Below are 13,019 nucleotides of genomic sequence, written 5' to 3'. Positions count from 1 at the left end.
CTTTGTGCTTTGTATTTTATATCAATTTATACATCAGATTACATTTTATTACATTTAAACTTTGCACTTTCTATTTTTTTAAGTTGTATACAGCACTGTATTTAGCATTGAGATTTTAAAAATTCCGATTATGCAGTCACAGTTTTCTGTGTAACTTTAACAAATTACTTTGTATATTTATGTTTATGTTTACAAATTAGATTGCACATAACATGTTGTTTATTTAACCCCTTAACTACCAAGGACGTGCATGGTACGTCCTACAAAAAACGGTCGTTAATGACCAAGGATGTACCCTGCATGTCCTCAGTGTTTTCAACGCTGGAAGTGATTGTGATCCTTTTCAGGCGCTTTCAGGGTATTGCAGTGATGTCAGAGAACAAGGAAGGAGCAGCACTCGGGAGGCACTTATCAAAAATTAAACCACTGTTTATTGAAAAAACGTTAAAAACAGAGGCATAGAACAGGTAAGAAAACCCTTACACGTTTTGTGCCGCAAATGGGCACTTAATCATAGGGATAGGTATTGCAATTTGACACCCCCTTCTTAAAGGCAAAGTGACCAATCAAATACCTGGACAACAGTTTAAAAATACATACACACTATAAAAACATGCTTAATTAAACATGATAATGTGACATATATAGAATCAGGAAAAAGGCTAGCAATATGAAAATACACTTCCTAATACAAATATTTTGTAGTGTAATATCATAGTGAAAAAAGCCACAAGCAAACTTTTATTAACATAAAATGTATATTGGTATTGCTTGATGTGCCTATCATGTATAGCAAGTGTAGTCTATCAAAAATGGGAAGATAATATATGATGTGTAATGATAATGTGGCATGAGATACACAGAATGGTGAGATGTATCAACATTTATTACAAAATATGCTTAAATATATTCAAATGTATTAAAAAATTGGATGTGTTAAATATATTAAATGTATTAGGACCTAGTTCGTCTGCACACAAGTTATGACAGAATAATCTGCATGTAAACAAAATTTGCTCTTCAAACATCACAAAGAGTAGTGCTGAACATAGCCCTGAACATATGTATAAAAACACACACTAAATCACAAATTTACATCTAATATTAAATACCAATTGAAAATATTTACATTATACAGAAAACAATAATAAATGAAAGAATGATAAATGAAGGCTTAGTGACTTAACCCATTAGTCACATGTGGACACTTTAATTTTCGGTAATATAGTATGTGGTTTCTAAGGAGAGAAGGGACAACACCTATTGCAATACTAGGGTAAGATGTTCTTAAGTCTGTAAAAGGATAAGTTTTATATCTATTCTCATAAGTTCCAAAAACATAAACTTTAACTATATAATAGACAATGATTATACAGATATCATATCTGAATCTTATCAATGTAGGTAAACACAGATATTGAAACTCAACACAAACCTAAATCTCTGATTAAGCATATGCTAAATATTTCACAGAGAAGATGGAACATTGATTGTGACAATGCTGCTATATGATCGTGAATGGTAGTGTTATATAGTGTTGTTATGAACTATGGATATACATAATTTAAACATAATTTTAACAAGATACAGTTAAAATATGTCAACTGTATCAGTAACTTTATCCTACAAAGAGACTCATATCCCATTCCCTATTTATTCCACCTGGAGTGATGGTCCTCAGTTTATAAATCCAAAGCATCTCCTGTTTAATTAATAATTTGTTCCTTTCCCCTCCCCTTATTGGCCTTCTTACTATGTCAATGACTTTTACTCTCATATTGAACTACACTTGCTATACATGATAGGCACATCAAGTAATACAAATATACATTTTATGTTAATAAAAGTTTGCTTGTTTTTTTTTCACTATGATATTACACAAGAAAATATTTGTATTAGGAAGTGTATTTTTATATTGCTAGCTTTTTTCCTGATTCCATATATGTTATGTTTTTAAATAAGCATGTTTTTATAGTGTGTATGTATTTTCAAACTGTTGTCCAGGTATTTGATTGGTCACTTTGCCTTTAAGAAGGGGGTGTCAAGTTGCAATACCTATCCCTATGATTAAGTGCCCATTTGCGGCATGAAACACGTAAGGGTTTTCTTACCTGTTCTATGCCTCTGTTTTTAACTTTTTTCAATAAACAGTGGGGTTTTTTTTATAAGTGCCTCCCGAGTGCTGCTCCTTCCTCGTTCTCTGGTATCATTTGTGGCTTTTGCTTAGCCGCGTCTTGCTAGCACCTCACGGGTCTGTGACTCCTCCCTCAGCTCTGGCAGCGTTCGGCTTTCCCTCACCAAGCAGGGATCTGCAGCGTCCTGGTTTGTTCTTTCCGGTATTGCAGTGATGCCTCGATATTGAGACACTCTCTGCATTGGCCAGCAATGGTGCCGATCGTTGGTGGGTAGGAGCCATAGCAGTGAGGCGAGTGGGCGTCCCATTGCTGGAGGGAGTTCCGGATCTTTTTTCTTACTGTGCCTGAATCTGCTGGAGTGCAAGAGGGGGCAGGAGCATGCACGTGTACACTACATTAAGTCCAAGGAGGGAGAGGGAAAGGGAGAGGGAGGGGGAAAAATGTTGGGAAAGGGATCTGGGAGGGGGAGGGTATTGAGGGGGGCAGCTACACTACAGAAAATCTGAATTTTTTTAGTAAACTGGGTACTGGCAGACAGCTGCCAGTACCTAACATGGCAGCCAATAGGTCGAGGGGGGGCTTAGAGATCTGTTTGGGGGGATCAGGGATGTTGGGGGGTAATGGGGGATCCTACACTTCAGATCAAATATTAAAAAAAAAATCTTAAAAAAAACAAAAAAAACCCAAACATCTTTATTTATACTGGCAGACTTTCTGCCAGTACTTAAGATGGCAGTGACAATTGTGAAGTGGGGGAGTGAAGAGCTGTTTGAGGGGGTCAGGGAGGGATCAGGGGGTGGGATGTGTCAGGTGGGAGGCTGATCTCTACACTAAAGCTAAAATTAACCCTGCAAGCTACCTAATTAACCTCTTAACTGATGGCCATAATACAAGTGTGGTGCACAGCGGCATTTTGCGGCCTTCTAATTACCAAAAAGCAATGCCAAAGCCATATATATCTGCAATTTCTGAACAAAGGGGATCCCAGAGAAGCATTTACAACCATTTGTGCCATAATTGCACAAGCTGTTTGTAAATAATTTAAGTGAAAATCCTAAAGTTAGTGAAAAATTCAACAATTTTTTATTTGATGGTGAAATAGTGGCATGAAATATACCAAAATGGGCCTAGATCAATACTTTGGGTTGTCTTCTACACTACACTAAAGCTAAAATTAACCCTATAAGCTCTACAAGCTACCTAATTAACCAATTCACTGCTGGGCATAACATAAGCCATATATGTCTGCTATTTCTGAACAAAAGGGATCCCAAAGAAGCATTTACAACCATTTGTGCCATAATTGCACAAGCTGTATGTAAATAATTTCAGTGAGAAACCTAAAGTTTGTGAAAAAGTTAACAAATTTCTTTATTTGATCACATTTGGCGTTGAAATGGTGACATGAAATATACCAAAATGGGTTTAGATCAATACTTTAGGTTCTCTACTAAAAAAAAAATCTATATATATATATATATATATATATATATATATATATATATATATATATATATATATATATACATGTGAAGGTTTATTCAGGGATTCCTGACAGATATCAGTGTTCTAATGTAACTATCGCTAATTTTGAAAAAAAGAAAAATGGATTGGAAATAGCAAAGTGCTACTTGTATTTATTGCCCTATAACTTGCAAAAAAAGCAAAGAACATGTAAACATTGGGTATTTCTAAACTCAGGACAAAATTAAGAAACTATTTAGCATGGGTGTTTTTTTTGGTGGTTGTAGATGTGTAACAGATTTTGGGGGTCAAAGTTAGAAAACGTGTTTTTTTATAGTAAATTATAAAATATGATGAAAATAATGGTATCTTTAGAAAGTCTAAGAAAAACAGTATATAATATGTGTGGGTACAGTAAATGAGTAAGAGGTAAATTACAGCTAAACACAAACACCGCAGAAATGTAAAAATAGCCCTGGTCCTTAAAGTGACGGTAACGTTTTTTTCCAATTTGAACACATCAATGCATTTGCTAATATGACCAGAAATGAATCGCTAACTTATTTTATCTATTACTTTTCTATTTTTCAGAAGATATATATATAAAAAATCCCTACAGTTCCGATACTGACTCCTCCCAACCCCTATTTCCTGGTTTTCTGCCCTCTGACGTATAGAACAGTCTCACTCGCTCTCTACTACTCTGAAAAGCACGTTCACAATGCTCAGTTTAACTGAGCATGCGCTAATCGGCGAACTCACTTTCTTCTGTGCATGCGATAATCGGCGAACCCATTCTGATCTGCGTTGTAACATAGTACTCAATGAATAACTTTATTCATTCAGTACTATGTTATGCAAGACAGAGAGGAGCTGCTTTTTTCACAGATCATTGAATTGGAGTCTTCAGTATTATTCCGATGATGTCATATTGGAATTCCTAAACTATACCAATTCGCATGCACAAAACGGGAGCGATCATGGATTCCTAGATCGTGAAAAAATTAAAGGGACACTGAACCCAAATTTTTTCTTTCGTGATTCAGATAGAGCATGCAATTTTCAGAAATAGATTAAAAATGGTAATAACTTTTTTTTACAAGCAAATTGATAAAAATTCATGAATGATAAAAAAGAATATAGTGCTGAATTCACAGGGGCAGAACTCACTGAATTTTCTAAGAAAAGGGAAGGAACCTGGAAATCTCAGAGAGATGAGAGGTGTCTTCCATAGAAAGTAATGAGGCTCTCTTGGATACAAAATTTCACATGGGAGAGAAGGTAAAAAGAGAACCCGGGGGCTAAAATAAAGTTTCTGTTTGCTGAACTCACTGAATATTCAAAAGAAACTGTAAGATCTCTGTCATTTGTATATATGAAGGAGACCCAAGCCCAGTGTAATACAACACTGCATGATATGATAGTTTTTTTACACTTCTGTGTTACTTTTACAAATCAGTATTATACTTCATATATTTCTGTTTATTTATACAAATTGCATTGCACTAAAACTGACACATTTATAAAAAGGGAAAGGGACAGGGCAGTTCCCTGGGTGTGTCTAAAGCTCTCTCACAGGTCTTGAGAAGTTTTATAAACATTTTAAACAAGCTGGTCTCACTGATTTATCTCGCCAGCTGTATGCCGCTGCAGTTTGCTTAAAATTCACAATAGACTTATTGCTAACAAAAAAGTAAAATATAATAAAATACAGACAAAATCAAATTAAATTGTAGTGAAAACATTTCAGTTTAATTTGGAATTTATACAAACTGAGCCAATGGCCCCTAGTTATCAAGCCGTCAACCGCAAATACGCTGGAATTCCGCAGCGTATTTGTGGCGAGGCTGATTCGCTGTAGTTATCAAGCCCTACAGCCCGGCAAAAGTAGAATATAGTGACGTAAGCTTCGATCCGCCGGACACAGTCTGACAAAGATCGATTCTTACGTCACTCCAGATGTTCCGAACGCAAGTTCGGCACAATCTGACTACTTTTGCTAGTTATCAAATGACTAGCAGGTACGCTCGGCACTTTTCCGGCCCAGCGTACCTGGTTTTCAATCCGCCGCCCTGGAGGCGGCGGATCCCATAGGAATCAATGGGAGTCTGACCATAGCGAAAGTTCATGTTCGCTGCTGCCCGATATCCCATTGATTCCTATGGGAGATGTCTGCACCTAACACCCTAACATGTACCCCGAGTCTAAACACCCCTAATCTGCCCCCTCTACACCGCCGCAACTAAATAAATGTATTACCCCCTAAACCGCTGCTCCTGGACCCAGCCGCAACCTACATTATACATATTAACCCCTAATCTGCCGCCCCCTACACTGCCGCAAGTAAATAAAGTTATTCCCCCCTAAACCGCCGCTCCCGGACCCCACCGCCACTCTAATAAACTGATTAACCCCTAAACCGCCGCTCCCGGACCCCGCCACAAATATAATAAAATTATTAACCCCTAAACCTAAGTCTAACCCTAACCCTAACACCCACCTACCTTAAATATTAATTAAATACATCTAAATATTATAACTCTTATTAACTAAATTAATCCTATTTACAACTAAATACTTACCTATAAAATAAACCCTAATATAGCTACAATATAAATAATAATTATATTGTAGCTATCTTAGGATTTATTTTTATTTTACAGGCAAATTTCAATTTATTTTAACTAGGTACAATAGCTATTAAATAGTTATTAACTATTTAATAGCTACCTAGTTAAAATAATTACAAAATTACCTGTAAAATAAATCCTAACCTAAGTTTCAATTACACCTAACACTACACTATCATTAACTAAATTATTCCTATTTAAAACTAAATACTTACCTGTAAAATAAACCCTAAGATAGCTACAATGTAATTAATAATTACATTGTAGCTATTTTAGGATTTATATTTATTTTACAGGTAACTTTGTATTTATTTTAGCTAGTTAGAATAGTTATTAAATAGTTATTAAGTATTTAATAACTACCTAGCTAAAAGAAATACAAAATTACCTGTAAAATAAATCCTAACCTATGTTACAATTAAACCTAACACTACACTATCATTAAATTAATTAAATAAATTAGCTACAAATAATTACAATTAAATACAATTAAATAAACTAACTAAAGTACAAAAAATAAAAAAAAACAAAGTTACAAAAAAAAAAAAAAGTTACAAACATTTAAAAAATATTACAACAATTTTAAGCTACTTACACCTAATCTAAGCCCCCTAATAAAATAACAAAGCCCCCCAAAATAAAAAAAATGCCCTACCCTATTCTAAATTACGAAAGTTAACAGCTCTATTACCTTAACAGCCCAGGGCCTTTTGCGGGGCATGCCCCAAAGTATTCAGCTCTTTTGCCTGTAAAAAAAAATACAACCCCCCCCAACATTAAAACCCACCACCCACACACCCCTACTCTAACCCAAACCCCCTTTAAATAAACCTAACACTACCCCCCTGAAGATCATCCTACCTTTAGCCGTCTTCAGCCAGCTGACCACCGATGGAACAGAAGAGGACATCCGCAGCAGCCAATAGAATGCGAGCTCAATCTGATTGGCTGATTGGATCAGCCAATCGGATTGAACTTCAATCTGATTGGCTGATTCAATCAGCCAATCAGATTTTTCCTACCTTAATTCCGTTTGGCTGATAGAATCCTATCAGCCAATCAGAATTTGAGGGACTCCATCTTGGATGACGTCACTTAAAGGAACCGTCATTCATCGGGAAGTCGTCGGTGGAAGAAGATGGCTCTGCGTCGGCTCGTCTGAAGATGGCTCCGCTCCACTCCGGATGGATGAAGATTGAAGACGCCGCCTGGATGAAGACTTCAATCGGATGGAAGACCTCTTCAGCGCCCCTTGGATGATGACTTCAATCGGATGGAAGACTTCTTCAGCGCCCCTTGGATGATGACTTCGGCCGCTGCAGATGTCCTCTTCTGTTCCATCGGTGGTCGGCTGGCTGAAGACGGCTGAAGGTAGGATGATCTTCAGGGGGGTAGTGTTAGGTTTATTTAAGGGGGGTTTGGGTTAGAGTAGGGGTGTGTGGGTGGTGGGTTTTAATGTTGGGGGGTTGTATTTTTTTTTACAGGCAAACGAGCTGAATACTTTGGGGCATGCTCTGCAAAAGGCCCTTTTAAGGGCTGGTAAGGTAATAGAGCTGTTAACTTTCGTAATTTAGAATAGGGTAGGGCATTTTTTTATTTTGGGGGGGCTTTGTTATTTTATTAGGGGGCTTAGATTAGGTGTTAGTATCTTAAAATTGTTGTAATATTTTTTAAATGTTTGTAACTTTTTATTTTTTGTAACTTAGTTTTTTTTATTTTTTGTACTTTAGTTAGTTTATTTAATTGTATTTAATTTTAGTTATTTGTATCTAATTGATTTAATTAATTTAATGATAGTGTAGTGTTAGGTTTAATTGTAACTTAGGTTAGGATTTATTTTACAGGTAATTTTGTATTTCTTTTAGCTAGGTAGTTATTAAATAGTTAATAACTATTTAATAACTATTCTAACTAGCTAAAATAAATACAAAGTTACCTGTAAAATAAATATAAATCCTAAAATAGCTACAATGTAATTATTAATTACATTGTAGCTATCTTAGGGTTTATTTTACAGGTAAGTATTTAGTTTTAAATAGGAATAATTTAGTTAATGATAGTGTAGTGTTAGGTGTAATTGTAACTTAGGTTAGGATTTATTTTACAGGTAATTTTGTAATTATTTTAACTAGGTAGCTATTAAATAGTTAATAACTATTTAATAGCTATTGTACCTAGTTAAAATAAATTGAAATTTGCCTGTAAAATAAAAATAAATCCTAAGATAGCTACAATATAATTATTATTTATATTGTAGCTATATTAGGGTTTATTTTAAAGGTAAGTATTTAGTTTTAAATAGGAATAATTTAGTTAATAAGAGTTATAATATTTAGATGTATTTAATTAATATTTAAGTTAGGGGGGTGTTAGGGTTAGGGTTAGACTTAGGTTTAGGGGTTAATAATTTTATTATAATGGCGGCGGGGTCTAGGAGCGGTGGTTTAGGGGTTAATAACTTTATTTAGTTGTGGGGGGCTCCGGGATCGGCAGGATAGGGGTTAATAAATTTATTATAGGTGGTGACGGTGTAGGGGGGGCAGGATAGGGGTTAATAAATTTATTATAGGTGGCGGCGGTATAGGGGGGGCAGGATAGGGGTTACTAGGTATAATGTAGGTGGCGGTGGGCTCCGGGTGCGGCGGTTTAGGGTTTAATACATTTATTATAGTTGCGGCGGGGTCTAGGAGCGGCGGTTTAGGGGTTAATAACTTTATTTAGTTGCGGGGGGCTCCGGGATCGGCAGGATAGGGGTTAATAAATTTATTATAGGTGGCGACGGTGTAGGGGGGCAGGAGAGGGGTTAATAAATTTATTATAGGTGGCGGCAGTATAGGGGGGGCAGGATAGGGGTTACTAGGTATAATGTAGGTGGCGGTGGGCTCCGGGAGTGGCAGTTTAGGGGTTAATACATTTATTATAGTTGCGGCTGGGTCTAGGAGCGGCGGTTTAGAGGTTAATAACTTTATTTAGTTGCGGGGGGCTCCGGGATCGGCAGGATAGGGGTTAATAAATTTATTTTAGGTGGCGACGGTGTAGGGGGGGGCAGGATAGGGGTTACTAGGTATAATGTAGGTGGCGGTGGGCTCCGGGAGCAGCGGTTTAGGGGTTAATACATTTATTATAGTTGCGGCAGGGTCTAGGAGCGGCGGTTTAGGGGTTATTAACTTTATTTAGTTGCGGGGGCTCCAGGATCGGCAGGATAGGGGTTAATACATTTATTATAGGTGGCGACGGTGTAGGGGGTGCAGGATAGGGGTTACTAGGTATAATGTAGGTGGCGTGGGCTCCGGGAGCAGCGGTTTAGGGGTTAATACATTTATTATAGTTGCGGCGGGGTCTAGGAGCGGCGGTTTAGGGGTTATTAACTTTATTTAGTTGCGGGGGGCTCCGGGGGCACCGGTATAGGGGGTAGAACAGTGTAGTTTAGTGTGGGTGCTTAGTGACAGCTTATCAATAAAACTGTGAAAAAGCCGAAGAGCAGCGAGATCGGATGAATGATAACTATCACAGTCCGCTGCTCATCGCCCCATACTTGGTGCGCGGCTTTTTGACAGCTTTATTGATAACTTTGGCGAGCGTATTCAGGTCCGCGGCGGCGATGGTAGGCGAGCTTAGGCGGGCGTATTGGGGCCGGCGATGGCAGGTAAGTAGACACGTTGATAACTAGAGGCCTTTATATCAGCCTCAGGGGTTCTCCAGTTACCTTTGCTCTCCCATGTGAGATTTTGTAACCCAGACAGCTTCATTAATTTCTATGGAAGGCATCTCTCATCTCTCTGGGATTTCCAGGTTCCTCCCCTTTTCTTAGAAAATTCAGTGAGTTCTGCCTCTGTGAAGTCTGCTCTGTAATCAGAATTTGTAAAAGCCTAATCTAAATACACTGCTGTACACAAAATAAAATACAAAACAGAAAGTGCAAAGTTTAAATGTAATAACATTTAATCTGAAGTGTAAATTGATATAAAACACAAAGCACAAAGTGTAAATGCAGCAGAACTCTCATGTCATGCAGTGACATATATTGTACTTGGCATACAGAAATGCAGGGAACGCCCCTTGGAGAAGTAAAGCTAAATCTGCCTTTTAAATATTTCACTAGGGATCTCACAGTGCTGGAGGATGATTTTAGAATATCTCAACTGAGCAAAGAGGTTTTGAATATCAGGGCCTTAGATTGAGCAAATGACAAGAGGCATATATGTACAGCCACCAATCAGCAGTTAGCTAACAGCAATGCATTGCTGCTCCTGAGGATACCTATATATGGTTAACTGTGTATTTCTAATAACTGTATTTGTGTCCTTTTGTTATCATCAGTGGTTGTGACACCATAAACATCAATGTGAGCATCACCATGCTTTATCTCACGCACGTTGTGTGGATTCTTCTTTCAACAGTTCTATTGATCCCAGGTGAGATGTGTCACTTTGTCCTGCTGGGTATTATATAAGTGTTACATACAAAGTAAAATATCACTGCTATGAGAATGGTCCGGATAATTAATTCACTAATATTTATGTGATTTGCAGTGTTAGTTAACAGATATCTTTATAAATGCTTATCTGCTTCTATTTTTTCTTATATACCAACTAACTGACCCCTTTTAATAATATACATTTATTTTGTGCTTATTTTTAAAGTTAAGTTAAATTTCAGGATCTATTCTATCATACCTCCAAACATTTGTGGCTGGCTATCTCAGGAGGTGAATGGGGGGGGGGGGGGTCAGTGTGTGGAGCTGTGTTGGGAGAGGTGAAATCATAGGTGATTGTGGGTGTAAGGATGGTCATGGGTGTGGCAGGTAGGTCACTGACATTCTGTTGCTGAGTATGGTGTTGTTACAGGTAGGTACTAAGGCTCTGCTGCTTATCTTGGTGTTGTGGCAGGTAGGTCACTGTGACTCTCTTGCTGAGTGTGATGTTGTTCAGGTAGGTCACTGTGGACTCTCTTGCTGAGTATCATGTTGTTCAGGTAGGTCACTGTGACTCTCTTGCTGAGTATCATGTTGTTCAGGTAGGTCACTGTGACTCTATTGCCGAGTATCATGTTGTGAGAGGTAGGTGGCTGATGCTCTGTTGAGTATGGTGTTGTGGCAGGTAGGTCACTGTGACTCTCTTGCTGAGTATGATGTTCAGGTAGGTCACTGTGACTCTCTTGCTGAGTGTGATGTTATTCAGGTAGGTCTCTGTGACTCTTGCTGAGTATGATGTTGTTCAGGTAGGTCACTGTGACTCTTGATGGGTATGATGTTGTTTAGGTAGGTCACTGTGACTCTGTTGCTGAGTATGATGTTGTTCAGGTAGGTCACTGTGACTCTCTTGCTGGGTATTATGTTGTTCACAAAGGTCACTGTGACTGTTGCTGAGTATGATGTTGTAAGAGGTAGGTGACTGATGCTCTGTTGCTGAGTATGATGTTGTGAGAGGTAGGTGACTGATGCTCTGTTGCTGAGTATGATGTTGTTAAGGTAGGTCACTGTGACTCTCTTGCTGAGTATGATGTTGTTCAGGTAGGTCACAGTGACTCTCTTGCTGAGTATGATGTTATTCAGGTAGGTCACTGTGACTCCCTTGCTGAGTATTATGTTGTTCAGGTAGGTCACTGTGACTCTGTTGCTGAGTATGATGTTGTGAGAGGTAGGTGACTGATGCTCTGTTGCTGAGTATGGTTTTGTTCAGGTAGGTCACTGTGACTCTCTTGATGAGTAAGATGTTGTTCAGGTAGGTCACTGTGACTCTGTTGCTGAGTGTGATGTTGTTCAGGTAGGTCACTGTGACTCTGTTGCTGAGTATGATGTTGTGAGAGGTAGGTGACTGATGCTCTGTTGCTGAGTATGGTTTTGTGGCAGGTAGGTTACTGAGAGTCTGTTGCTAAATATGGTGTCGTGGCAGGTAGGTCACTGTGACTCTCTTGCTGAGTATGATGTTGTTCAGGTAGGTCACTGTGACTCTCTTGCTGAGTATCATGGCATTCAGGTAGGTCACTGTGACTCTCTTGCTGAGTATGATGTTGTGAGAGGTAGGTGACTGATGCTCTGTTGCTTAGTATGGTGTTGTGGCAGGTAGGTTACTAACAGTCTGTTGCTGAGTATGGTGTTGTGGCAGGTAGGTTACTTAAAGTCTGTTGCTGAGTATTGTGTTGTGGGAGGAAGGTCACTGTGACTCTCTTGCTGAGTATGATGTTGTGAGAGGTAGGTGAATGATGCTCTGTTGCTGAGTATGGTGTTGTGGCAGGTAGGTTACTAAAAGTCTGTTGCTGAGTATGGTGTTGTGGCAGAAAGGTCACTTTGACTCTCTTGCTGAGTATGATGTTGTGAGAGGTAGGTGACTGATGCTCTGTTGCTGAGTATGGTGTTGTGGCAGGTAGGTTACTAAAAGTCTGTTGCTGAGTATGGTGTTGTGGCAGAAAGGTCACTGTGACTCTCTTGCTGAGTATGGTGTTGTGGCAGGTAGGTGACTGATGCTCTGTTGCTGAGTATGGTGTTGTGGCAGGTAGGTTACTAAAAGTCTGTTGCTGAGTATGGTGTTGTGGCAGGAAGGTCACTGTGACTCTTGCTGAGTATGATGTTGTTCAGATAGTTCACTGGAGCTCTCCCATTCTGAATTTGTCACCATCAGTTGGAGCTGTAAGGTCAGTTGCTAAGTTTAGTTGCCAGTCAACCTGAATATAGTAAATAGCATCTACTGTACAACCTCATATGACATCATTATAACCTCTGTCTGTCACACCATTGTGTCAACATAGGAGCTGACACCTAATAATATGATATTTATAGTTATACTTAACT

At 38.5% G+C, this 13,019-nt stretch overlaps 1 protein-coding gene across 2 annotated transcripts in view; it reads left to right on the top strand.

Annotated features, from left to right (window-relative positions):
* The window catches only part of LOC128662559 (V-set domain-containing T-cell activation inhibitor 1), a 71,646-nt gene that overhangs the window by 34,789 nt on the left and 23,838 nt on the right, over positions 1-13,019 (top strand). For both annotated transcript variants that reach the window (XM_053716356.1, XM_053716355.1), the window contains exon 2: positions 10,550-10,644. In XM_053716356.1, coding sequence (XP_053572331.1) covers positions 10,587-10,644 — 58 coding nt within the window. In that variant the 5' untranslated portion in view covers positions 10,550-10,586. The remainder of the gene's footprint in view (positions 1-10,549; positions 10,645-13,019) is intronic.

This window comes from Bombina bombina, chromosome 6 (genome assembly GCF_027579735.1).
Source record: "Bombina bombina isolate aBomBom1 chromosome 6, aBomBom1.pri, whole genome shotgun sequence".
Taxonomy (NCBI): Eukaryota; Metazoa; Chordata; class Amphibia; order Anura; family Bombinatoridae; genus Bombina; species Bombina bombina.
Note: the sequence above shows the minus strand (reverse complement) of the source record. Positions and strands in the feature narration are given on the sequence as shown.